A 26,366-nucleotide genomic window follows, 5' to 3' on the forward strand; every position below is an offset into this window, starting at 1 on the left:
TTTCTTTCAGAAGATGGTTTTAGCAGTAAAGCTTTGAAAACTCACCGTATTGGTATTGGTTGTTTCTTATCTGCTCTTACCCAAGCCCTGAATATCTCAGCAGGAGGGAGGACAGAGCCAACTTTTCCAGCTGCTTTCCTGTTTGAGCTCACTGTAGGCAGAGCTGAAGGCAGCCTGGATGGAGCCAACTGTTAGGAGCTCTGCTGAGGTGCTTTAGCGCTGAGGCCCAGCTGAAGCTGCAGCCCTTCCTGCTGTTGGGAGGGATGAAGCCTTGGAGTTGAAGGCAGGGGCTGGGGGAAGTCAGGTGAAGACAGGAACAGCTTCTTGGCATAAGGATTAAGTTCTGACTTAACCCTTAAGTCTGAAGGGCACATGGCTCCAGAGGCACCGAGCATGCAGGATCTCTGGACACCCATCCTCCACATGACACCCGCACATGGACTTCAAGACAGCTGAGGTTCCAGACTGCTTTATTCCCCACCCCAGACTGAATTGCTGAGCCCCAGTCTGCTGTCCCAGCTGCTGTGAGGCAGTGACCAGCCCTTGGCTGCACCATGCCGCCAGGAGGGCGCAGACTCGCTGCTCCCAACAGCAGCCAGACACTCGGTCGGGCAGCGCTGCCAGCTTTAGTCACGCCGTGTCTTGGCCCCGCCAGGCTCCTGCAGTGATTCGCCAGCACCTCGCGTTTGAACAGCCGCTTCCCCGAGGCCGTCCTCGGCTGCCGGCAAGGTCAGGGGTTTTCCTTCCCTCAGCCATCGCTGGGTGTCTTCACGGCCTCATCGATGTGGGGTCTCAGCGCAGAGAGGGAGATCAGCAGCGCTTCCTGCAACAGACCGAGGCAGCAGTCGGAACCGCTGCTCTCCGAGGAGCACCGGCCGAGCCAGCCGCTCCTGGCTGACGTGTCACCGCGGGGAACGACACGTGGGCCATGCGTGTCGCTGCCAGAGGCAGAAACGCAGCAGCGGTCTGTGCACGCACGCATCCTGCCCCACTGCGCCGTCAGCCTCCTGCCCTACCTCTGTCCGGATGGTTCTGCTGCCTTGGCTGGGACAAGTGTTCAGGTAGAAGTCAAACAAGACGCTTGGGTCGGTGACCTCCAGGTTTGGGTCCACGTCAACCCCAGCTTCCAAGCCCTCAAGACCTCCAAACACGACAAGGGCGTGCCTAGGGGAGAGCAGAGGGACAGGGTGAGACTGGCTCTGACGCCTGTACCAGGGCAGATGCTACAAGCTTTACGCAGGAGAGCTGCTCGTGTGCCTTGAACCTTCAAGGGGATTAAGAACTGGCTTCACATAAACAGTTCTCTCAACTTTACCTGCAAGAAGCAGACTAATTTCTTTTGTTCAGGTGCCTGGGCCTGTGTTCAAGCTCCTCTGTCCTGCTGAAGCAGGGAGCTGTGTCCCTTGTGGACAATGCCCAGTGCAGCTGCCTCCCTAACAAAGCCCCACAGCCCCCCTTGTCCAACGCGGCCGGTCTTGCTACCAGCTCCAGAGAAATGGGAAAGGAATTGGCCTTGTCCTGGGGGACCTCCCCCAACTGCTGTGAATCAGAGTGATGTGTGAGCAGCAGAGCACGGGAGGGAGCCTGCAGGCAAGTCTTGCACTTGTATCTAGGAGCATTCCTGCCTGGGAGAACCCCAAGGCCACAGTGCAGCTCTGCTGCCTGCCCCAGGCCTCCCTGGGGGCTCTGAGTGGGGCCAAGCAGGCACGACACGAACCTGAAGGAGGGGAGAGTGGCCTGGTCCACGGAGCTGCCCCGCTCTGAGGTCCCAATAGAGAGATCGTAGCCTTCCTTGAACGGGCACTCCGAAAAGACAGCGCCTGGGAAACAAACACAATATGGGGTTATTTATGTGGTGCTGTGTGCCTTCGGGGCAGGCTGAAATGCTCCACAGGTGAGGGACAGCAGCAGCAGGAATTGCTTTCCAGTGTCACCAGTGCATCAGGAGACAGAAGAGTGATTCCTTTTTCCTACATCATTCCCTTGCTGCAGACTGGCACCCTTCTCAACTGCAGCACCTTTCCCTCAAAGCTCAAACAGATGCCAGGAGCCGTTCCTGGACAAATGGCTTATGGTTTTCCTAGGAGGTCCAATCAATCAGAAGACAGGGAAAGGATTTTGCAGGGCTGTTGAGCTCAAATGTCACCGCTGGCTTTGACGTGAATGAGTGGGAGGTAGTTCTCATGGAAATGGTGATGTACTGGCTGGAGATGGAGAGCACCAACTCCTGTCTCCTGCTACAACGTGGACGTTTGGCACAACGGCGAGTCTGGAGGTACAGGGCAGAGTACTGGTGGGTGACCGGGGTGATTCACACCCCTAGCTTTAGCCCTTAAATTTGATCGCCACGTGGCCGCTGCCTGCAAGTGTAAACTGCCTTCGAGATGCGAGATTTCCAAGAGATATTGATGTGTGCTGCGGATGTGCAGCCAGTAGGTCTGAAATTGGTGTGGAAGCCCAGGTAGAAACATGGCAGACATGAGAGAACCCCTGCAAATACTCACTCAGGCAGGAGGCAAGGCGGACGCTGTAACCCCAGTACAAGCCCGACACCGTCCGGGGGTGGTGTGAGGACACCACCGTGCCCTTCCGCACTTTAGCTTCTGAAAGGGAAACAAAGAGTTACCAACCCCTGGGATCTAACGGGAGCTGGGTTTGACCAGCCACACGGCAGCTTCTCCCAGGGTAGGGCACTGACTTGGTGTACAACCAGAACGGCCCTTTTGAGCACACGCTGGAAAGCCTGCGAGTACGCCTGGGCTGTTTATTGTTGGTCAGAGGGGATAGTTCTTTCCAGTGAACTAGGGAGGTACGGTGAGGGTGTTCTTAAAGTTGTGTGTGGAGCGAAAGGGCTGTGCAGAGCTGTTGGGTACCTTCAAACACGAGCCATTTGAATGCTGTCGTACGGAAGGACCAGCTCCCGCGGGCCTGAAGTTTACAGATGCTAACAGAGCAGAGATTACCTGGCTTCTGGGGCTCCTCCAGGCGCACAGTGACTCGCAGACCGGGGTTCAGCTGCCTGTCAATCTGCACCTCCTGCAGCAACAGTCACCAGCAGTGTCAGACACTCTGGAAGTACTGGGGAAGGTGGGGAAGGAAGGGCACCCTCTGAGGGAGCAGGGGTCTGTTCTGGCCTACAGCTGGGACGAGGAGCTCTGCGAGGAGGGCCTGTGTGGTACAGGCAGCGCAGAGCAGGCTCAGGGTGGCTGGGTCAGCAGTCTGAGACTTATTTTGCTGCTTAAAGGTTCGACTCCAGCAGTGAAGCAATGACATGCTGGAACAGGAGGGCCCGCCAGGACTCTGGAAGCTACAAACACTGACGAGCCAGAAGGGACAAGACAGCAACAGCGTTAAACCCCATGGCAGCCCACTATGGCCTTCAGAAACCCAGCAGTACCCACCCTGCCTGCTTCAAATCTGCCAGAGAGACTGGGGCAATTGTTTTTGGGATCTGCAGTAACAGACATACCTTCCTCATCCCACAGTTAACAAAAGAGCCTCTGCCTGGCTTAGTTGGCCGGTCCAACACTACGCCTTCTCGGTACTCGGAATCCTCATCCACCCGCATGTGGTGGGGGCTGTCCAGGGGGTTGAGGAGCCCTAGAACAGCACAGACGAAAGCAACTGCTAAGGAGAGGACACAAACTTGGGCACACAGGTGTAAGATCAACTGCTCTGCTACCCCTGCCCTCTCTGCTCCAGCACACCACAGCACTGCACCTCACCTGCACTCTGAAGTGGGGAAACGTTACTCAGTTCTGTGCGTCCCATGCAAAACAAGAGCCAGAGCTCGGGAAGGGGGAGCCAAAAGCTTGGGACAGAGACAACCGAATCATTACCTGCAAACTGCAGATCCTCATGTTTTGGAAAAAAGGATTTCCTCAAGTACCTGTTATTAGAGAAGGTTCAAATGTGAAAACAGTTGTTTCTAAGGAATCCAAGCCTCAATTCTAGCCCTGTTCTGACTCAAATGAGCCGAGTACAGGGAACAGCATGCTTAGCTCCAAGCCCCTGATCTACCTCTAATGTATCACACAGGCTGTATCCTGCATTTGCTGCTTTTCTTTTAGTTAAACTCCTGAACCAGACATGTGAAACAATTAGATCCTGCGTTCCTGCATAATTATTTGCTATAAACAGATTTTGGCTCCTGCTCCCGTAGCCTCTAGCGTGAGCTACCCACAGTAGTCAGTTCTGATGCAAATGTGAGGCACAATCTGACCATGGTGGACTTACTGCGGGCACTCCAGGTACTGCAGGATCCGAGCCAGCTGCACACAAGCCTTGCCTCTCCTCCCAATTCCCTCGAAGTCCCCCTCTATGGTCCTGAAAGAGAAAGAGCAGCCTGTGAACTCGGCATGAGACTGCACAGCCCCAGATGGCCAGGTCTCCAGAAGACCAATCCTTGCTCCTTAACCTAAGAACAGCACCAAGGCCCCCTCCACTCCCAAGAAATAAAGGGGCTGCCTTGTAAAAGGGCTACCCCAGAAGCAGAGGCTGTTAACAAGGCAGACGTAGAACTCTCTGTAAGCCAAATACCTTTGTCAGTTTGGGCTGTTTGGGGTTTTTTTTTTTAATCTTTGCATATTTGTGTACTGACACAACCTGGCAGTTGGATGCCACAGGACTGCAAGGCTTGACCAGTTAACTCGTATGCAGGTCCAAGCGAAAAGCTGAAGGAACAGGACTTTGCCTTGCATAAGGGCATAGGCACACCCCATCCCTCCACAGGGAGATTTAAGAGTACAGGAGGACTTGACCTCCTGCTGCTTTGTCACCTCCGTGCTGGGATAAATGATCCTGGTTGCCAGGGCGGTTAAGTCAACAGCTTTGTCGAGTGGTCTAGGGGTGTCTGTAATCCTGGCATCTGAGAGAGGTTCAAACATTTGCCTGAGGTACACACAGTTCTTTGCTGTCTTAGCTTAAGAAAAGATTGAAGAAACAGAAAGCAGAGAGGAAACGCCTTCTGCAGAACCAGGTGGCTCCTCCTTACTTTACATCTTCTCCATGGTCGTCAAACACCACGATCTCATCCACGCAGAAGATGGCACAAGCCCGAGCAATCTGTCCAGCCAGGTACGTCCGCAGCTCCAGCGACTGGGCATTGTTCAAGATGGAGCCCGGCAGGGCCACGCTCAGCGTGTAGTGACGCCCTGGGGAACAGAGGGCGATCAGAAGAGAGCCACAGCGTGACCACTGCATGTACAGTGGTTTATTTACTACTCCAACTGCAGTTGTGGTGGGGGAAAAACCCAAACAACTTCTGTTTCTTAGATTTTAATCACAGGCTTTCTCTTAAGAAAGGTCTCTCGTGCAGTGCTCGCTGCATCGTGTTCGTGCCTGTGGATCGATCTAGAACAGATCCATGAAGCTGAGCATCACCTCTCCTATCGATATGTAAAATCGACTGACTTTTTAACGACCAAGTTCTCCCAGCTCTTTCACCCAGGCCTCCCCACCGCCTCACAGCAGCGTCACCTTTGTCTTCCTTCTGCTCCTCCTGCTTCTCAGCTTGTTTCTCTGCCAGCTCCTGCATCCGCTGCTTTTCCAGCTTCTTCAGCAGCTTCATTTCCTTCCATTTCTTCTTCTCTGCTTTCCCTGGAAGGCAGATCAGCGCCTCGCTTTAAACAACGAGCCGCGAGCGGCGCAAGGGCCCCGGGGCACGGCGCAAGGGCCGCGGTGAGGGCCGCGCCGCGGCACGGAGCTCAGGGACGGCTCCTCCCGGTCCCGGGGACCCCCGCGGCGGCCCGGCCTTACTCTCCTGCTTCCAGCGCCGCCAGTTCACCTTCCTCTCCTCAGCCTGCGGGAGACAGCGACCGTTACCGCCGGGATCCCCTCGGGGGCCGCCCGCGGTGGCCGGGACAGCAGCCGGTCCCCCCGCCCCCGCCTCACCTGCACCCTGGACCACTTGGCCGCGCCGCTGTCCGCCATCTTCTACCCACGCTCCTCGGCCACGCCCCTCCGCCGTGCTGATTGGTCGCAGGCCGCCGGTGTCCGCCCACAATGGGGCGGAGGCAGGGCTCACGTGAACCAATGGCTAGGCAGGAGGCGGGGGTAAGTGTTTAAGTTGCCTGCGCCGCGTGTGAAGCTAAGCAGGGGCCGCCGTGTTCTGCGGGAGGATGGGGGACCTGGTGGGCGCCGGTGGAGGGCGCGGGTGGAGCTCACCCTGCCCGGGGAGGCTGGGGGCGGGTGGAATCCCCCCGCCCCCGCCTGGGTGTCTTTGCAGAGGCACCGCGTGGCTGCGGGGAGGATGGTGGGATGCACCCTGCCCATTGTGGCGTGTGCCATGGCCTAGAGTAAGAGCCCAGGCACGTGGGGATGTTGCAGTCAATCTTTGCGTTAATGATCCAACCTCACGGGTGTTTGTTTTGGTGATTGCAGCTCGCCCAGCGCTTGGCACATACGTGGGTGCAAAGGGCCTTCAGCAGCACCCTCACCTACCCAGGCAGGTGAGACGGGATGAACATCCCACGGGCGAAGGCAGGAGGTGGGTGTTTGCCTCGCTCCCACGGGTCGGAGCAGCTCTGGCTCCAAGCGGTTCTGCACTGCCAGCTGCATCCCAATGGAAAACCCGCAGAGCTGCTACCCCCTGGCCTGGGTGGGACGAACAGCTGCTACCGTGGGACCCAACGCAGACGTTGCACTGGTGATGTCAGCTCTCTGGGAGAGCTGTGTCAGCCTTGTAATCGTTACAGAGACATTTACTTTTCAACAATTGCAGTAATTCAACTTTAATAATTTAACCACCACAAATACTTATTGTACAGTCTGTTGCGCATAACTCCTGTGTGATTGATGATGCTGGTGTACATTCTTATCCAAGTGGAAATCAAGAATGACGCAAGAATTACCTTTCAAAACACTGCTCACGTTACCCCACCAGCCCGGTGGGTAGGAGGTTGCAGAGGCCACCAGCAGCAGGAACAGCCCAAGGCCACTGTGCCCTTCCTCCCTGGCCACTGCGTGCACTTGTCCAAGGCCTGAAGATTTTGCTTTGCAGCCTGGGTGATGCTGCCGAGCCCTGACAAAGTGCCAGGGGTAGTTTTGGGGATGGACAAGGAAGGTTTGACAACAGCTGGGCTATTTATCAAAGCCAGTTTTCTGGGGGAAACCAGCTACTGATTCTGCGGTCACCTTCCCCAGGGATGCACAGAAAAAATATAATGAGAAAATTGTTAATTATGGAAAACGGCATTTCGTTTGGTTTATAATTTTCAGGGTCATAGGAATCAACCTACTGATGGGTGGTGATAATGCACAGTCCTGTGGGAAGGTGGGTGCTGGTAGAAATGCTGTCCGGCACCCTGAGGTACATGAGTGGGGATGTGGAGCAAGACGAGCCACACTGAGCCCCCAGCATGGCCTTAAAAGTAGGTCCTGAAACACTTTTTCAGAATTTGGTGGTGGAAAAGACCCCAGGAGCCATCCTTACCTTATGTCTTGCTGGACACATCCCAGAACTGATTATCAAAGTCTTTAAACATAAGCGGAAGAAATGTCGAATACTGGCGGCACATGCGAAGACTCGCTTCTTGCAAGGAACAGTGCAATCGTTTCACAGTGACAGAAAGTGTCCCCCTGGGGCTGGCAAACCTCTTGCCCATTTGTCTGACAGAAAATGTGGTTGAAAGCACAAAAATAAGGACGGATCAAAGTTTGTAGCCAAGCAAAGGAAGAGGAGGAAGAGCAGACATGGCAGGTGAGGACCAAGGAGAGCCTGGTTTTCTCTCCAGTGTGTTTTCAGGGACTGGTTTTCTCCTGTTTCCATTTTTGTAATATATCATTTGCTGCCTTCAGCGTGGCTTCCTCCTAAACAAATACCGCAGGTTTGGTCAGGCTCTAATGCCAAAGGCTTTCCGCATTTTTTCTTGACATTTACCTCATTAAACCATCCCTGTTTATTACTCCCGCCCTCCCCTTCCTTCGTGCTGCCACGTATCTCACCTTTGCGAAGCAGAACCGGATGAAATGGTTGTAGTCGTTCTTGTGGGCCCCACAGTAGAAAGCGGAGAGCGGGATGGCGGCAAGTCCCTGGGAAGGGGAAACACGTGGAGCTGAGGTTACTCCTTCTGGGCTGGCGTGAAACCATCCGCTTATTTCTCACAAGTCTCGTGGATGGGCTTGTAGATGCCCTTGGTGCCTTGTCTGCTCACTGTGCTTCCGCTCAGGCTGCCAGGGTTGAGGCCAGCTGCTGACAGACACCGCAGGCATGCCCCTGGATGAGCTGCCGGACCCGGCAGCGGTGGTGTGCTGCTGGCTGCCGTGAGCGCAGCCAGCAGGGAGGGCACAAACCCACCTGGGGCAAACGCGGCGGAAAGGGCCAGACGCATTTACCTTGTTCTTGACCATCCATTTTGCAAATCTGGAGTCGTAGGGCTCATTGGAGTCGGGGACGTCGGGGACGTCGGATTCTGCAGGAGAAGCACAGCAGCACAGAGGCGGAGGTTGCTGCCAGGTGCATCAGCCAAGCCCCAAATCCATGACCTCTGGGGGCTTGGATGGGGAACGTGCTATTGTCCCTCCCAGCTTTGGTGGTGGTTTTTGCAGGTTCCTAACCCTGCCAGTGGTACCACTCCGAGCTGTCCCCCGCCATACTCAACCCTGCCTGAGCAAAACCGCAGCTGCGTGACTCACTGAACTTGGAGATGTCTGCTACCAAGAAGTAGGTGCCCTCGGGGACGATAGGTTTCATCCCCACAGCATCCAGGCTCTGGACCAGCCAGTCTCTCTTCTGCTGCAGCTCCTTGGGCAGTTGGACGAAGTAGCTGTCTGGTTTCCCGTAGAGCTCAAGCTCTCTCTGGAAACCCTGAGCCACAACCTCCTGCAAGGAGAGAGGTAACCTGGTGAGGAGATGGTCAAGGCTTGCTTGAGAACTGGAGTCTTTGCTCCAACGCGATTCACAGATGACTAGGGAGCAGGGGGTGATTTCTCACTGCACCAAGCTGAGCTCTCTGCCTCCAGCCCCTCCAAATGGCCTCTTAGATTTGCCAGAACAAAACAAGGAATATACCCCAGGCGGGCTGGACTCTCCCCTTCCTCTCAGGTGTGGGGTGACTGCAGGGAGAGGGGAAGGAACCTCTCCAGAGCACCACGCATCACCGTGTTTGTGCCTTTCAGGTCAGCTATGGGCAGAAGGACCCTCTCTCATCACTGCTTCAGGGGTTTGGGAATTGCAGGCTCAGTTGCGGGGAAGCCACCTTACCTGGGCAACTGTGGCACAGTGGTACGCTGTGTTTTGGTGCACGGTACGGAGGTGCTGCAGCAGCCGGTCAGGTCCCACGGTCCAGCCCACCTGCAGCCAGGAGAGGAAGAGGAAGAGGAAGGTGGTAAGTCTCTGGGTACCTACTCAGGCTCCCCTTTATTTGCCTGCAGTGGCTTCATTGTGTTTTCCAGACAGGGCTGTCATAAAGTAGCTTTGGTACTGTCAGACCCTGAGGCTCAAAGCTGAGTGTGAGGCTGCAGTGTCCCCAGTGCCGTGCTGTGCGATTGGACCCACACCTTGGAGGACAGGGATGGGGATGGGGAGGCAACGAAGTGCTGCACGGGGGAACTCACCTTCCATCCAGTGGCACTGAAGGTTTTCCCAGCACTCCCGATGGTCACTGTGCAGTCCCACATCCCTCGCAAGCTGGCTGGCAATGAAACAAGAGAGAAACGCCAGTGGCAGAGCTCAGCGCCCTCGCTTCTGGGCTGCATTAATGACATGGTGGGAGCTCTTTGCCCACCATAAGCTGTGGTGGCCTCTTGTGTGTCCCAGCACATCTTTCACCTGGATGAACCTCAAAGTGCATCCCAAGCTGGCAGACAGGGTTGTCACGAGCACCTCTTTGTAATTAAGTGTTTTCATGCCCATGTACCCAGCCCCAGGGGTTCCCAGAGATACCAAGCACCATTACCCTGCAACAAGGTGATTGCATGTTATTGCAGCAGGAAGAACAGGCCTCTGAAATCATGGTGAAATGGATGTCCCAAAACTAGAAACACTGAGAAAACTGTGGTTTTACAAAATATGGGAAAAAAATCAGTTTCACTGGAGCCAAAGGGCTCTTTGCCCTAGATCTCAGGCTGAGAAGCTAGCTCCCCGTTTCCTCTGACTGCCTCTGGAAGTCAGGGCTCCAGTTTAAAACCTGGTTTGGAAGCTGAGACTGAAGTGCAGCAAGATACCTCTGATGGGGATACGTGCCTAGTCGAGCTGTGCGCACAAGCAGCCCGTGTAATTTCCAGGGGACCCCAGTTAAATCACCAGTTCCTTCCCTGAAGATGTAGCACCCAGAGAAGATGCCCAAGCTCAGCCAAGGCGTTCTCCATACCGATGCGGATGTGCTCCTTCCCGTCGTAGACCAGCCACTCGTACACTTCGTCGCTGATGCACAGGACGTTGTGCTTCACACACAGGTCTGCAATGAGCTCCAGCTCCCCTCGACTGAATACCTGCAGCAGGCAGGGAGTGGAGCAGAGATGCAGCGGGAGCATTGCTGAGCCCCTGCCTGTCCCTGCCTTTCTGTAAAGGCTGCGCACTCTGCCTGCACCACCTCCCGAGCCAGGGTGGGCAGGAGCTGGCTGCAACGGTCTAACAGGGCAAAACCACTGCTGGCACGGAAGACCAGGCTTAAAAACACCAGAAGAATGCGCACAGCGTGCAGGGCTGCCACTACACCCACTTCCCTTGCCTGCAAGGAAGGTCGAGTCACTGCTACGCTGCAAATGTGGCTGGGTGAGCTGTAGCACCCCAGCAGCTTTCAGGGCCAGCCACAGCAAGGCCAGAGGTGTTACCTTGCCCAGAGGGTTGTTGGGTGAGTTCAGGACGATGGCTTTTGTCTGTGTGGTGAACTTAGAAGCCAGTTCAGCCGGGTCAAGCTTCCAGTCTGCACTAGACATCAATTTTCCATCTTTTGGAGCTTTCTAGAGAGAACAGAGGGGAATCTTGGCTCACTTTGCAACATCTGCATTTTGCTTACTGCTCACTTCACTGTGACTCTTCCCTCCTCAACGGCTTTGCTCTGACCCACTCACCGGTCTCAGTGGGACAAACACGGGCGTCCCACCAGCCATTTTCACCATCGCCTCATAACAGTCAAAGAAGGGCTCAATGATTATCACCTGGAAGAAAGGGACATGTCAGCACCCTCCTGGCCCTGCTCAGACCGTCCCTGATGGGTGCAGAAAGCAATGGGAGGGACAAAAAAATTTAATCTCTGAATTACTGTAATGGAGAACCTGCATTGCCTGTGGGCAGTGACAGGGAAGAATAACATCACTCAGGGCAAAAACGTTATTTTGCCTTATGCAGAAATGAGACAGTGCCCTGCAGCAGAGAATTTTTTCCTTTGGAAGCTCAAACACTGGAGAACAGGGATAAAATCTTTTCTGCTTTGCAAAAGGGCTATGAAAATCTGCCCCAGGCAGATCCACAGCCAAAAAGGGCTCTGCTGGAGGAAAGCTGCGTGTGCAACAAGCCCAGATCTTGGGTTACCTCATCGCCTTCATCAACAAAAGCCTGGAAGCAGCAGAAAAGGGCCTGGTATGCCCCCACAGTCACCATCACGTTGGTCATAGGATCCAGGTCTCGTCCAAGCAGCTTCCCAAAAAACTGGGCTAGGATCTTCACCAGAGGTGGGTGGCCCTGTGGGGTGAGAGGAGGGGTGGGAATTGAGTTGCAGAAGCCTCCTAAAACTTGGGTGAGCCCTTGGAAGGGGCCTGGGCAGCCAAGCGCCCTGCCACTGAGCATGCGGGGCATCTTCCAGCCTGGCTGCTCCAAACGCCCCGGTAAAGCAGGGTGTTACAGCCCGGGGCACGGGGGTCCGGGCTGAGGCTGGAAGCTTGTTTTGCCTCGTGTGGTTTGGCCTGTTTATTGCTGCTTGGTGAGCCCTGAAGTGGCCAAGGCTAACGGGGAACGAGGGGGGTATTGCTGCAGAGGAGGGGGGGTGCCTGTCCACGCACGAAGCCCCGGGTGTACTGGTGCAGCATGTGGTTCTCCTCGCTGAGGGCTCTCCTGAATGCCTCCCGCAGAAAGGCCGGTGGGGGGAAGTCAGGGAATCCCTGGCCCAGGTTCACTGTGGAGTAGGTGGCAGCCAGTTTTACAAACTCCACCCTGGAGAGAAGAAAGGGAGAGAAAGACAAGTATTTACAGAGGGTCCGGGCAGCGTGCTGGCAATGGCTTTGCTTGCCAGCATCCCTTTGGAAGTGAGTGAGATTGGTGTCCTTCCTGCGGAGCCATCCTGCTGCCCACAGGTCGTTTCAGACCTGTTTCAATTAAACCAAGGATGAAGCACTATGGCACTGGGGGTTAGCTTTAAATTGTTCTTGAGGGGAACAGCCATTGTGCTGTCTGGGTGCGGAGTGGCAGCTGAAGCTGCACGTTGCTGCTGATCAGACCAGACTGAGCAGCAGAGGCCTTGGAGGTTTTCAAGCTTATATCTGTTCTGCAGAACTCAGCTACTAGGCACCGTGGAGGTCTCTGCAGAGGGAAAGGCAGGCTGAAGTCAGCACTTGTCTCAAATAAGAGCCAGCTCATCGGCAGTTTGTAGCTTGAAACCAGGCACAGGAGGACTTTGGGGAAAGCCCACTGAAACCTCTTCTTCAAGCATGCAGTGTTCCCACTGCCTGTGCCTGGCAAGCTGGGACCGGCGTTTGCAGCATCCCTTCGCCTGCCTCTCCGCTTGCAGTGCCCCAGGTTGGGCTTGAAGCAGACGCCAGGCTGAAGCCAGCGTGCTGCGACGACTTGCCTTGGATTTGGGTGCTGCTGGGGTCATTTGGGTGGATGGGTCAGATGGAGTACAATGCACTACGAGGTGCTCCCGCCTGCCTTCCTCCAGGAGGGTGCAGGACACCTGGTACGGCACAAAGCGTGAGCAGCGGGTACAGAGCTGAGCCAGGGTAAGGCCTCCCAGGACAAACCTGCCCTGATCTGCTTCCTAAACAAGCAGAAAGTAGCCGAGGGAGACTGTGCTGCTCTGTGCTGTGTGGCTGCAGTGGTTTCTATCTGGTGTTAGGCTGCCGAAAACCACATCTACCACCAGAGTAAACCAGATATTCTCTTAACTCACCAGATATTCTTATCTATTCCCTCCAGTCTCCGAGCTTGTACTGGTTTTGACATTTTTGCCTGCAAAGAGAGACAGAAAGTGAGTTTGAAGCTTTTACTAATGGCAAGGGGGCCACGTGCGAAGGGATGTGACCTCCCCAGGTATGTTTTTCCTGACAGAAGGCATGCCCTTTAGTATTGCTCCGTGGGTTGTTGCTGACCGACCTTAGAGCAGTAATGCTGATGCAGTGGCTTCTGGAAAAGGTTTCACACACTTTTTATGGAAGATCAGACACACAAGAGCTGGCAGAGGAGGATGTTTCATTTACAAGTTTCAACAAGAACTGAGAAAACAGCTGAACAAAAAAAAGCATGGGTACACTCACTGGGGAGCTGGCAATGCCTTAAACCTCGGTTTTGGTCGGAATAAATCATGGGGTCAGATGAGCTCAGCCAAGCTGTAACAGCCAGGCCGATGATCCCAGACCTCAAGCTTTTGCCTTCCATAGCCTCTCTCATCCTCCATCAGAAGGACCTCTTTGTTTTCTACAGGCCACAGAATATCCCCTTTTCCTAGGAGAACAAACTTTTTTATTCCACACTGCTCTACAGAGTGGCAGAAGTCTTACTCCTTCGCCCTGCTGGAGCACTTAGTGAAGGGAGTTGCTCTAGATCCTAAACAACATGCTGGTTTTTGCACCTGAATTTCATGGCAAAACCAGGCAGCGACTGGGTACAGGCAAGAGGGGAGCACAGCACACAGGTCAGTCTGATGTATGCAGACACAAGGCACTGCTCACTGGACTGTATCTAATTTCCCCACGCATCGTGGGAGGGGAGGTGGGAAGAAGGGAAACATTGAGAGCAAAATCCTCCTTCCAGTTGGATAAGCACAGTGGGAGAAAGTCAGATGTGCTTGATGGGGAATTTATCACAAGGATGATAAAAAGCAGCAGAGGCAGAATTTAATAACTCAGCAGTGTAGGGAAAAGGTAACCAGACAGCGAAGGGACTGGAAACCGGAGACAAACGATGCTCAATGCACCAAGAAAAGCCAGCGTGGGGATGTGAGGAGGGCATCTCTGGAGCAATGAGCCGAGAAAATGATCATCACCACAGCAAATAAAATACATTTGAACAGGGATGAGGAGGACACGTGAGAGCAGCTGAGATGTGAGATGCAGAGCTGGGATGTGAGGGGACAGGGTCTGTGCTCTGCCGTGGCAGGGGGATACCAAGTCAGCCCCCCTCCCCAGGCTCGGCTGCAGTGGTAACTCCCCACTTACCTGCTCACTTCTGCCATGCCCAGAGGGCTGCACCAGAATTTGAAACTTGCCCCAGCGATGCTTTGCGTTGAGGTCTTTAGATTTTTATACAGCTTCAGCCCTCACTAGGGATTTTTGCAAATAATTTTTTAAAAGATAACTGGAGGTGAAATATTAACAGCTCCAGCACTGTTCTCTTGCGGTAGGGCTGCTGATGGCCACAGTTCAGAGAATTTAACAGTGCCAGAAAGTGTGATAAGGGTCAGTGGGAAGAAGGTGCTTTAAGCCTAAAAATTCCCAGTTCTGAGGAAAGGCCTTGGCCTCCTCCAGCCCTTTCAGGAAGGAAAATGACAAATACTTTATTCTTTTGACGTCCCCCCCGCACCCCATCCCCAGCCTGCATGATGCTGCCCATCAGGCTGGAGAGCAACACAGGCTTGGGGCCGTGCAGCCCCCCAGTCTGTTTCAGCCTGTTCTGCTCCCCCAACTGAATGATGTGTTTCTCCAGTTGCAATTTGCCTGGCAGCCAGACAGGATAGTCAAGTGCACATGTAGACGACTTAGTGGCCACAACCTTCCACCACGGACTCCCTGCTGCACGCGACTTCCTTGCTCTGCGTGTTTGTATCTCCACGACAGATGCTGATATTTCCCAAGTACTTTGCAACCCAAGTGGCTTTAGTAGAAGAGACCATCGGATGAGGCAACCCCGCAAGCAATGAGCTTTCTTCTGTATAAAGGAAATTCTCTTGTTTATGAGATGTTCCCTTTAAACAGGCTACCTCGAAACAAATGGGAACAAAGGAGATTGCACCAGTGCGGCTTTTCCTCACATGCCCTATCTGCCATTGCTGCCCAAGCTAGCTCCTGGGCAGCAAGCTTGCCCGGGCTCTACACCACTGCAGCCTGAGCCAGGGACCAGGATACCAGCCAGAAACAGTCACGCTGGGCGTTCAGTACCTCACTGGAGTACAAGCTATAACCAGCACCGCTCTTCCTGTCCAGCAAGAAGTGACGCAGAGACGGTCCCGCTCTCCTGAGCATGCCACGGCTCCTGCTGTCTCACTCCTACGGGCATGGACCTGCATTTCCCCCCCCCCCGGACACAAAGCAGAGGGGTGAGATAATTGCTCCTCAGCTGCAGGGGCAAAGCAAACGCTCCGTGTACCTGGGGACGAGGCGGGTCCAGACCCGCAGCTGTGGTTATCCTGCCACAGAAAGGAAAAGAGGGAACGAGCTGCTTGGTGTGTTGTCACTGCAATGTTGAACAGCGCTGGGACTGTACTTTGTACATATGCAAAGTCAGGATCACAAGGGCAGCCACGGCTTCTGCCTCCTCTCTCCCCATTTCCAGGCTCCCCTGACTTTCCTCTCCACTAGGAGGAGCGGTACAGACACCAGTGAGAGGGCATCCTCTGGGAATTCAGTATTCAACATCAGCTTCCCATCCAGTTTCATCGATCCCAGGTATCTCTCACCTCTGCCCTTCCTCCCCTGCAGCACCTCCACCTTCCTCGCTGATGGGGCTGCGCCTTGGCAGAGCTGCTTGGACACCTCTACACTGGGCAAACCTGCTCCACACAAACCCACTCCTTTCTCTTCCTTCATGTTCTTAAGGTTACCAAAAAAAAAAAAAAAATCAAAGCCAGAGTGCTGCTATTTTTGAGAATCTCTGGCCTCTCAGCTGCTGCAACTCCAGGCTGTTTAGTCACAAGTTTTATTCTGATTAACAAGATGTCAGCTTTCATCTCCAAAGTAATTTTGGTGTTTACCTTTCCTTCAAGGTCCCAAACAAATTAATTTCTGTGCCTGATGCAGCCTGTTCCTTCACCTCAGGTCCCCTGCTTAAATGTGCAGTATTTAAGCTAAAATAAGTTAATGTTTTCTTAGGTACTTGAGATAAAAGCAGTGAGTCTGGAGGACGCATGCACCTTTATTTTGACCAGCCATGGATTAATTTACCCAGCTGCCAAAACATAAATTAAAACCATTCTGAAGCCAGCCAGCCCGCAGGTAAGTGCTCAGTACTGCTAGGTGCACTTTCCACCCTTACATGCAGGATGTGAGTCCCCACTGTTCACATTTCGTGTTGTTTCTAACACGGGTGAAAAGCAGCTGCCAGCTGAGGCCAGTGGGGTTTTACATCTCTTTGCCCAGGTGGGAAAAAGCCAGCACGATTTCTGGAAAAAAGGGGAAGCCACAGCATAATATTGCTTGGGACTGTGAAATACCCACCTTGTCCCTGTGCAGGGGACAGCTGCATGTCAGGGATGGGCGCTGAGATGTGGGGGGCAAAGAAAATAAGTACTGGAATGAGGGGACTGACCCTGCAGGGGACAAAATGAAAGCGTGCCAGGAGAAAGGGCTTCAACAGATTACAGAAAACTGCAGAGCTGGTGTAAGAGCCGGGCACAAGGCTGCTGCAAAGAGCTAGAGGCAGTATCAGGGTGCTACTCCCCGGTGGGAGCTAGGGCAGAGGGCTCTGCCTCACCTCCCCAGCCCTGGGCAATGTTTTGGAGCAGGGTCAGCCACCAGAGTCAAAAAGCCTGGGAAAGGCTCAGGGAGCCTCTCACCTGGTCGGGCATTTCAGGCTGTGCTGTACGTGCAAGGGAGCCGGGGCACCCCTCTCCCTGGCGGGGTGCACAAGACGGAGCACCGTAAGGATTTCGGAGGTGACAGCTGAAAGGTCACCGCGGGGATCGGTCACTCACCACCTCCTGCCCTTCAGCCCATGGGCACCAGCCGTCCCCTCTGTCCCAGTGCTCCCCAGGCAGCTCTGGGGTGCTGGCCAGCCTGGCCGCGCTCACAGGGGCACCCAAAAGGCTTTGGGGACAAGCGTCCCCCTGAAGCCACCACACCGTGGGGTGCAATGCCAACAGCGGGAGCACGGGCAAATGCACGCCAGCCAGCAGGCACACACGTGTAGGCACAAGGCAGCTCCCAGGAGGGGTGGTGGGGGGTAAAACCAACTTACATCAAGCTGGGCCACGCTGCCTTACGCGGTGGAAGTCTGGCAGGAGCACCTAGGCTGCCTTTGCAAACATGCTGCCCTCTCCCTCTCTCCGAAATGCTTCATCTGCAGCTGGGACTTCCTGGGAGGAGTCGGAGAGGCTGCAGGAAGGCAGGAGTCGAGCTACAACACTCTGATGGGAAAATCGTACCGGGGCAAAGAAGGTCTTGGGTCGCTCTCTAAATCACCAGGGTGAGGGAGAAGGCGGCTTTTGGGAGCAGGTCCCTTCCTCCCGGAGGCTTGGAGCCAGAGCTGCCGGGGGATTTTGGCTGCCTGGGAAAATATCTCAGCATATTGTTCAGATGGAGACTCATACTGGCATAATTATAGCAGGATAATTTTTTGTGGTATGGCTATAATTACTTTGGCATGGCAATGGCAGGGAATTTCCCCTTGAGTGAAGCCTTCAGTTATTTTGAAAAATGAATTTTTAAGTCAGTCAGACGCTCTCAAAAATTTCACCCTGCAGCCTTAATATAATTAGAGAAGAGAACGGATCACAGGTACAGAAAGGGAAGGCGTCAGTGTCAGGTTCATCAGAGGATAATGACCAACTGTCCCCAATACAACCTAAAGTAGGATCCTGCAGCATCGTCTGTCCCCTGGGCTGTGGATGGGCAGGGAGACACCTCACAGCCTCAGAAGGGGATTTCAGTGCACGCATGCAGGAGCTGAAGTCTCCATCAATCATTTGAGGGGTGACAATTGCTGCAGTGAGGTGTAGAGAGCAAATTGTCCTCGCTTGGCTTCCCTCTTCCTTTTGTGACAGGGCATTACGTGCACCCGTGAATCAGGTTGTGTAGGTCTCCTGAGTGAGTAATTACTGTCTCCCTTTCACCGTAGGAAAAAGTGAGCCACGGGGAAAGGAAGTGGCTGGCGTCCGCTGTGCCAAAGGTTCCCAAATTCTAACCCAACAGCTGGCCGCTGGGCTCACAGCATCCCTGCCATGACTAAGCAGGAGGGCAGATGCAAACTCTTTGGGTTTTAAACTTCTGTTTAACTCAAACACTGAAACAAACAGATGGAAGGAAAACTTGTGTTTGCTTCTGTAAGAATGTACACAGCACGTCCTGAGCCATATGATAGCTCGTTGCCGTTTTATCTGCTCCCTCCTGTGGCCCTCGCTACGCTTTCTTTGCCCCCTCCTCTGCCAGCCTTGCACCTTCCCTGGCTGTTACTTGCCCCTGAGCTGAGCTCACTTGACTTGCTAAATTAGCAAAAATCCAACCAGGCAGAAAAGTGGACAGTTTCCTGTAAGGTGTGGTGTTGAACTGGCTCAGGGCAGGGTGGGTGGGAGGGCTAAAGGCACTGCAAGGAATGGAGATCTGGTTAGGGACCAGAGCAGACAGGAGTGGGGAGAAGAAGGGATGGCCAGGAGCATGAGCCCCCAGCTTTTTTGGCAGAATTTGGCCTTTATATTGGTTCACCTTAATGTCCTCTTGAAATGCAGCAGAAATTGCTGGATAATATGCATGTAGCCAGTGAGGAAAAGGACACATCTGACCTTCTTGGAGTTTGTACTGTGAAACTCAAGGAAAATTAGGACCTTCTCTTTCTTCAGGTCATTTTATTTAACAAGTGCATCTTGACACAAGCAATTCTTCTTAATGGTGGCTTTAAAAAAAAAAATCTAGCTATTGCACTGGGCTGGTGAGCATCTACAACACTGTCCCGTGGCAGGTGGGACCATAGCTCCTCCAGTACACGTCCTGTGCCTGTGGCTACAGGAGGATGCTAAGACCTATAATGTTCCTAGAAAGCCACAGATTTTACTGTAACAGTGATCACTGGTGTATGCAAGTTAAAATTGGCTGCACTTAACCACTCAGAACTGCCTCTTGTACACTAATGAAATTATAATGAATGCCTTTGAACCATCCTTTATGAATTTTTAAAAAAATGATGTTGCCCAGTGTCCTCCAATGAGTCAGCCAAATGAAAATAGCCGTCAGTGAATCAGCCTGCTTTTTTCAGGTACCACAAAATTACTGTCGGATATATCCTCATAACACACTGGTGTTACCATTCCTGCTGCAAGGAAACACACGCTGTATTTTTCAATAGCCTTAGTTTGGTGAGCTGTTGTTAAAAGAAATAGGGGTTTTCAAAATATTCCACTTTAGAAATGTCACACAGGTTGGTTCTTATGGAAAAAGTGGTAAAAGCTGCAATTTAAGTGTTTTTCATTCTCTTATTTTTAACTAGCCTTAATGTGGATAGAAGTTGTATCCACTGTCTTTTATCTGAGGCATCCAGTGAGATGTTCACCACATTTTCTCCACCGATTTGGACCATGTGCCCCTGGTCCCTACACAGGTGTGATGTCTGCGGCCTCGGTTGTTGCTCGGTGGGAACCAGGTGTGCATTAGAGTTTTGCACTATGGGCCCGGGCTACTTACCATGCCTCCTCCCGCACAGGGCACAGGCACAGAGTGAGGCAGATGAAGCTGATTTTAACCATTTAGGAGCTCAGGAAAGGGTTTAATGTCACCCAAGAGGAGCTAGGGCCCTGACAAGGAAACTCACAGCCTCCTTTTTGTCTGTGACGCACCCCAGGTCCGGGCAGATGAGCGACCGCTCCTCTCAGGGCTCTGCATGGCTTGGACCACACCGAGGGGACAAAACCGACACAAGGTGATGTCAGGGCATGGCAGCTCTGAAGTTTTCACACCTCTGGGTTTTCACAGCTCTGACACCCATTTGAATCAGGGCCTGAAGCTGTCCTTGGTGGGCCTGGCTTTCCTCCCTTCTCCCTGAGGGCCAGAGGCTGCCATCCCTCAGTGCCACAGGCTGTGGGACAGTGTTGCTGTACGTGGCATTACATTAAATGAAATAATGACAGAAAGCTTGATTATGATTGGGTCATAAACCTTAATAAAGAGGTACATGTCTTTTCTTTTTCTTCTTTTTTTTTTTTTTTTAACAAAAGAGTCAATTCTGAACTCCCAACACCCACAGCAGGTGAAGGCACCTGCTCCCCACCCTCCCCTTCGCCTCCCTCAGCGCCGAGGCTGCAATGGCGGCGGCCCCTTTAAGACGCTCCCCGTGTTGCGCGCTGCCCTGCACCAAGATGGCGCTCCCGCCCTCACTTTCCCCTCCCCGCCCCTCCCTCTCCTCATTATCCCCCGCCACCATAAACACCTCCCACCCACACCCCTCGACCGCGTTCCTGCACAAAGATAGCAACGTACCCCCTCCCGTCATGCCCGCTCCCAAGATGGCGGCGCCCTCCTTCGCTCCTCGCTAGCAGCGGCGGCGGCGGCGGCGGGACGGGCTGATGGCCGCCATGTCGGGCGGGTGAGGTCAGTTCCGGGGTGGGACCGCCGCGGTGCGGGTAGGGGCGAACAAAAGGAGCCGGAGACGGCGTGAGGGAGGGCGGGGGCCGAGGCGGCCAGGTGGGTGCTGGCGGCGGGGCGCTGCGGGCCGCCTCCCGCCTCCCGCCGCGCTCCCCTCAGCGGCCCGGGTGCGGACGCGCGGGGCTGCCGGGGTCATGTCTGCCGGGTGGGGCAGCCGTGAGGGGGACGGGACCGGACCCCGCGGTAGGTTGGGCTGGGGCCGGGGTCCGGCGGCGGTGGAGGGGGGCGCAGCCCTGAGGGGAGGGCAGCGGCCAGGTGGGGGCCTGAGCGCCGAGCTGCTCCCCTCGCACCGCCCGGGCGGGCGGGGAGGATTTGCTGACTAATTCGGCAGTAATTCGTTTCCTCCGTGCCCCCGCCGTCCCTGCCCTGTCAGACGGCGGGGCAGCCCGTGGTTGGCGGCGAGACGGGGCTGGAGGGGTTCCGTCCCCCCGCTCCCCGTCCGTGGTCCTGTGCGTGTGCTGGGTGTCCCCTCCGGGGGACCTGTATTTGTTACCTGACAGCGGTGCTGGGGACGGAAGCTGGTTGGTTTTGTTTGGTTTTACTTATTTATATCTTATATAGAGGATGTATTTCTGTTTTGGGGAGGCTGAGGTGGCGTGGCAGGCTTGTGGGCAGAGGGGGCTGATGCGCAGCGTGCGGGAGCGCGGAGCCGGCACCGAGGTGTGGTGGCTTTGGGCTGGTGCTGAGGCCGTCGCCTGGGGGGGGGTGGGGGTGGGGGGGGGAGGTCAGAGAGTCCTCTCCTTTAAACGTTGCCTTTGCGGCAGGCTGTCACGGCTAAAACGGGTTGCCTAGAGGAGCTGTGGCTGCCCCTCCCTGGCAGTGCTCAAGGCCAAGTTGGATGGGGCTTGGAGCAACCTGGTTTGGTGGAAGGTGTCCTTGCCCAGGGCAGAGGGATTGGAACTGGGTGGTCTTTAAAGTCCTTTCCACCCCAAACCATTCTATGAATAGCTTTGCCTATGAGGGTGTTGCTTCAGAACCTGTTAGCCCTAATAGTAATTTTGGGATCGGGAGGAACGTGTTCTTGAACATCTTCACCAATATGGGGTTGTTTTGTTTTGTTTTGTTTTTTTTTTTCTGGTGATGTCTTTTCATTTTACCATATGGTTGACAAAATGCATTCTGATGTTCTGCAGTCCTCTTCTAAACAGCTAGGAGGCTGGACGCTCGAGGGATCTCTCAGAGCTTAGGTCTGCTCCTTTTTCTGTTTTCCCATGCCCCACGCTGACATGCAGGAAGCAAGAAAAAAAAGCTGTTATAATTCTTGTTGATGGTGCTAAATTGCTGCCACTTTAAAAAGATACGTGTTGCTAGATATGCGTTGAGAGGAAAGGGGACAGTTGCTTGAATCCAGAGTGGTTAGGAACATGATCTACATTTCCAGGTACTCCTGATGGTAAAATTAAAAGAAAACCTGAGGCTTTTCAGACTAGCAAGTTGCTAGCAAAGCTATTAATCCTTTTTCTCATCTAAAAAACCTTGTTCTTCTAGGGGGTTAATCTGTCTCTACCAGCTTAGGCTTAGTTATAACATTGATGTTCAGCATCTCCTTTGGCTGGGTCTGCAATACTTGGTTTTTTGTAACTTCTGTTGGAATAACAACTGCTGGAGATTCCTTCCTCCTAAGTGTTTTACCTGGCTCTTGGAGCTCTTACCGTCTTTCTGGGTACCAGAGTGTCTCTTTCTGGTTCCCAGTGACCCTCTGAGTTGTTCCTTGCTTCTTGGATATCCTTTACCAAGCTTTTACATGACATGGTCCCCCTGTGAACTTTGATCCCCTCTTTGCTGATAATCTCTGTTTCCTTTCAGGGGAGCTGTTCCCATGGCGTGTGGGGAATGCAACGCTTCAGCACCCGCTCAGGATCTAGCACGCAGGAACATCATCCACTTCCAGCACAGAGAACTGAAGTGCAGATAGCAGAACCCAGCTGCAGGGTAAGGGCTACAGGCCAGCTCTTGAGTGCTAAAGCAAAGCCAAAAAAATGACCAGGATCCTGCTTAAACGTAGTTGCAGAGCATAGGACAGTGGTGAGGTGACTGATTAGGAGCAAGGAGGGAAGGTGGTTGATCAGAGGGTGATATGGGGAGAGTGGTGGTCTGTCAATTAAATTCTGTAAGGCCTTGGTCAACTTGAAGATGGGGAAAAAAAGTGAAGGCACTGAGCATTGTCCAAAGTAGAAAAGAACAAGAACCGTTCTATATTCACCCTTACACCTAACTCATGGCCACATAAACCCTGACTTCTCAATGCACTGAACGGTAAGTACTTGAAGGCCGTCCAGTAAATGGTTTGGTGACTGCTGCCTGAAAGGAATGCAGCTGGGAAGTGGCAAGAGCTGTTCAGTTTGGTAGGCACTCTCCCGTTTCCTGCGGGGCGATGTTTGTGTTGCTGTAGAGCCATCTCCTAGGCGATTGTTCACCGTGAACTCTTAGGAGCACACTGGCGAGTCACACACGTGGGTGTCAATTAGGCAATGACAGAAACTAGTTGCAAGAAACTCCCTGCTTCCTTGGCTCTTCACTAGGAGAGTGATGAAAGGTGTTGCAGAATCCTTATCTTCAGGATGAGAAATGCTGTCCAGATTGGCAGTGTTCTGGGCAGTGAGATGTGCAGCGTGTTGCTTCCAGAATACAAGATGCTTATCCCTAAGACTTCTCTGATGTTCTGGTTGGTGTTCTAGCAGTTCACTGGTTTTCATACAGATCCTCTCATGGTGTTTGGAAACCCTAACTTTATTTGTGTAGGTCAAAGACAACATGCATAAATATTTCCTTAAAGTATGCCAGAAGCCATGTGTTAAAAGCTGATGTTTCCATGTTTGAAATGTGGAGTGCCTGAAGCCTTCCAGTGATGACTTACTGAATGCTTGGAGTTGGTTACAATCTAGTAAATGCTGCAGGCATTCAGAGAGATGGTCTGTGGTTTGGGGTTCTCTGATACTTTTTTTTTTTTAAATAAGCAGTGGAGGTCAAATGTACAAGTTATTGTGTTATTGCTGTGTGACTGCAGCAGGCTTATTAGAGGCCTTCATGTAATCAGAAGCATTTTGTTCAGTAGAGTGTTTGAAAAGGAAGTGAAACTCACTTCTGGTGTTAAGTTGAGCCTAACTGGTGTCTGGGAGAATGGAGTTGCTGTGTCAGGTGAGTGGTGGTAGAGCACAGGGGAGAAGGGCTTAGGAGTTTTGTGTGGGGCTCCTTAATATGGGGGGAGGGGATATGCATAGTTATTGTTTTGGTAATGATTAAAAATGAATGTATTCAACTGCAGTGTGTTGAGCCTCCTTCATGTGGTTTTCTTCAAGTGTTTTCAAAAGTAGCCTTGGTTTAGGATATGCACTAGTACTGAACAGGCATTTAACACTCTACATGCTTTGAAGAACATATCTTGAATGCTTCCAAGCAGCTTTTCCCTTCAACTGTTGATGAGGTGCGTGTATTTTGTATTGCAACTTGAAGTCATTCATGTGGCTGGATTACACATGCCCCTCCTGCTGCTGTGAAACTGCATTTGGAACTAAGAGCTACTCAGTCATGATCTCCCTGCTGAAAAAAGGGCTTCCTTGTGTACTAAGCATTGTTAACATTCGCTATAAAATTACCTTGGCAATTCACAAAGCTCCTCTTGTGACAAATTTGCAAGCAGCTTCTCTAGCTGCGGCCTGCCTTTGTGCACAGTAAAGGTGTGTACTGGACTAGTTAACAGTTTCTCCTTTAGAGTCTGGGTTTCATCAGATCTTGGTGACAAAAGGTTAGGTGGCCTGTCCCTTGTTGATTGACTAATGTTCTGAGCTGGAAGTCATAGTCACGGTTTTGGAGCTCATGGTCCTGAAGGTAAAGCTTGTAGGGTATGGTGACTGTGTGAATAGGTAAATACATATTTATTCCTCTTCTTTCCTCAGACTGAGGCTAAATATTATTGGGCTGATAGCTGATGCCTTCTCTGTCTTGCTTTGCTCCCATCTGCATCTTCTTTCATCTTAACTGGCTCCATCTCTTTGAGCTTGAAAACAGCTGTGGCAACACACCCATGGATTTATGCATGTTGTGACAGTTTGTCAATCAGCTAAGATTATCCTTGCTTAAAGGTTTTCACTCACTTTGAATCTAGTGTCTTGATTTCTTAATCTGTTGTTAGATATGCCAGAACTCTGCTCTGTCCACCATTTCTGTCTTTAGCTGAAAACAGTTACCTTTTCTTGTGTGACTCTTCTCAATGCTGGAATTAAATGCTGAGGAGCTTTCTCCTGCAGCTGTTCTGGTTGTTACAAGTTCATGCTGTTGCTGTCTGTCTGAAGTAGTTACTAACAGAGTTAATTCAATCACTTGCATTAGTCAGTAGAAGGGAGTGTTTCATAGAGTCCTGTTGGAGTAAGGCAGTCGTACTTTTCCAAGACAAGCTCTAATGCCTTGACCTTGAAGCATCTTTTTTATGGCAAAGAGAAAATTAATTTTGGATAGGAAGCCTGTGACCGTGTACGTTCATAATTTATAAGCTGATACAGACATTTTTTCTCTGGTTTGCATCACTGTTGCAAGTCATCTGATAGCACTTAAATTTACGTAGGTCTATGACACTGACATGCAGTCCCTGCTCCGAGTGTCAGTGATGCTGATAGCTTCAGACTGTTCAGCTCTGTGCAGCTGGGTCAAAATGCTGTCAGAAGTCAGAAAATGTGTCAGGCCAAGCCAGGTCTCTGCCATGGAGTGTGCAGATGTTCTTCACTGTACTTGTTAGGACAGGCTTGCCAGTGTGACGGCAAGCAGGAGCCATTGCACTCGACTGGGAAGAAAAGGAACGTCAGTCTTGCATCTGACAGGAAGAGTCAACTAAGGGGTAGCTGTAAAGATGACAGTGTTGTCCTTCGTGTAGGTGGATTATGCTTTTTCATGAGCTTCAGTAAGATGTTGTGACCCAGCTGGTTCACTTCATCCTGCTGTATCTTGTGGCTTGGGTGGGGCTGAATGTTGCATACAGCTGCTGGAGGGTTGTGTGAAAACCAACTTTGCTCTCAGTGTTGGGTTCACTGGCTGTTCCACTAAGTGAAGAGTGTAAGTTCTGGCAGGAGCTGTTTCAGTACTATCTGCTTGTTGAAATCATAAATAACCCTTTAAACTTCACGTGTTCGCTTCTCTATTGCAGAAGACATTTTGTCCTGCAAGGGGCATTCATTTTTTTTTTTAATGCAGAAAGGGCCTGATGTAGGGATAGTGGTTGGTCAGGGCTTTAGCATCTGGCTTCACTGCTGTTTATTTCTAAACAGCAAAGGACGAAGTCACTTGAGTTGTTCCATCTCATGTCTTGGACTTTGCTGGTTGATCACGTGGCTGTCCTTGCACTTGGAAGATTTTCTGAGGGGTGCCTGAAAGCAGCTCTGTTTCACAGCCTCTTTTTTTTTTTTTTCTTTTAATTCTGGGCCTCATAAACATGGGGGAGGAGACACGTAAATTCCCAGTCCCATTTCTGACCAGTAAAGCTCTTACATTTCCTGGTTTTTGAACAAAGAGCTCTGTGTCATGCCCTTCTTTAGGATTTCAGGTGGCAGCATGCTGGGGAGGGAACCTCTGCTATGTTGAAAACCTATTGTAACATGTTGTAGCTCGTCAATAATCAGGGCTGTAGTTTTAGTGGCATCAAGGTTTTTCTTTCCCTTAGCTACCTCTGATGGTGTTGACACATCAACAACTCCCTCTGTCTCTGGGCTTCTGAGAGGTAA

At 52.4% G+C, this 26,366-nt stretch overlaps 2 protein-coding genes across 2 annotated transcripts; both read right to left on the bottom strand.

The window, feature by feature from the left end:
• Positions 1 to 453: 453 nt before the first annotated feature.
• Positions 454 to 5,931, bottom strand: SPOUT1 (SPOUT domain containing methyltransferase 1). The gene is made up of 12 exons (XM_086475938.1): positions 5,893 to 5,931; positions 5,758 to 5,800; positions 5,479 to 5,598; positions 4,994 to 5,153; positions 4,237 to 4,326; positions 3,840 to 3,889; positions 3,470 to 3,600; positions 2,964 to 3,036; positions 2,505 to 2,603; positions 1,718 to 1,820; positions 1,017 to 1,164; positions 454 to 823 (listed from the first exon to the last, which is right to left on the bottom strand). The coding sequence occupies exons 1-12, from the start codon at positions 5,929 to 5,931 to the stop codon at positions 749 to 751; spliced, it is 1,131 nt and encodes a 376-aa protein (XP_086332064.1). The 3' UTR covers positions 454 to 748.
• Positions 5,932 to 6,794: 863 nt separating this feature from the next.
• Positions 6,795 to 15,333, bottom strand: KYAT1 (kynurenine aminotransferase 1). The gene is made up of 13 exons (XM_009948738.2): positions 15,250 to 15,333; positions 13,047 to 13,105; positions 11,941 to 12,091; positions 11,474 to 11,623; positions 11,014 to 11,100; positions 10,774 to 10,902; positions 10,311 to 10,431; positions 9,556 to 9,632; positions 9,203 to 9,292; positions 8,635 to 8,821; positions 8,335 to 8,411; positions 7,945 to 8,031; positions 6,795 to 7,809 (listed from the first exon to the last, which is right to left on the bottom strand). Exons 1-13 carry the CDS (start codon positions 15,331 to 15,333, stop codon positions 7,741 to 7,743), a joined length of 1,368 nt encoding a protein of 455 aa, XP_009947040.2. The 3' UTR covers positions 6,795 to 7,740.
• Positions 15,334 to 26,366: the final 11,033 nt, after the last annotated feature.

This window comes from Leptosomus discolor, chromosome 19, assembly GCF_034619465.1.
Source record: "Leptosomus discolor isolate bLepDis1 chromosome 19, bLepDis1.hap2, whole genome shotgun sequence".
NCBI classification, from domain to species: Eukaryota; Metazoa; Chordata; class Aves; order Leptosomiformes; family Leptosomidae; genus Leptosomus; species Leptosomus discolor.

What these genes read in the sequence shown, in the direction of transcription:
- SPOUT1 (XM_086475938.1), bottom strand. Translation starts at nt 5,931, where the DNA reads ATGGCGGACAGCGGCGCGGCCAAGTGGTCCAGGGTGCAG. An exon ending in CCAAGTGGTCCAGGGTGCAG is followed by an intron (nt 5,801 to 5,892) that starts GTGAGGCGGGGG and finishes TGTCTCCCGCAG; the next exon opens with GCTGAGGAGAGGAAGGTGAA. An exon ending in GACCATGGAGAAGATGTAAA is followed by an intron (nt 4,327 to 4,993) that starts GTAAGGAGGAGC and finishes TTTCTCTTTCAG; the next exon opens with GACCATAGAGGGGGACTTCG.
- KYAT1 (XM_009948738.2), bottom strand. Translation starts at nt 15,333, where the DNA reads ATGCTCAGGAGAGCGGGACCGTCTCTGCGTCACTTCTTGCTGGACAGG. An exon ending in TTGTTGATGAAGGCGATGAG is followed by an intron (nt 11,101 to 11,473) that starts GTAACCCAAGAT and finishes CCTTTCTTCCAG; the next exon opens with GTGATAATCATTGAGCCCTT. An exon ending in ACTGTGCCACAGTTGCCCAG is followed by an intron (nt 8,822 to 9,202) that starts GTAAGGTGGCTT and finishes CTCTCCTTGCAG; the next exon opens with GAGGTTGTGGCTCAGGGTTT.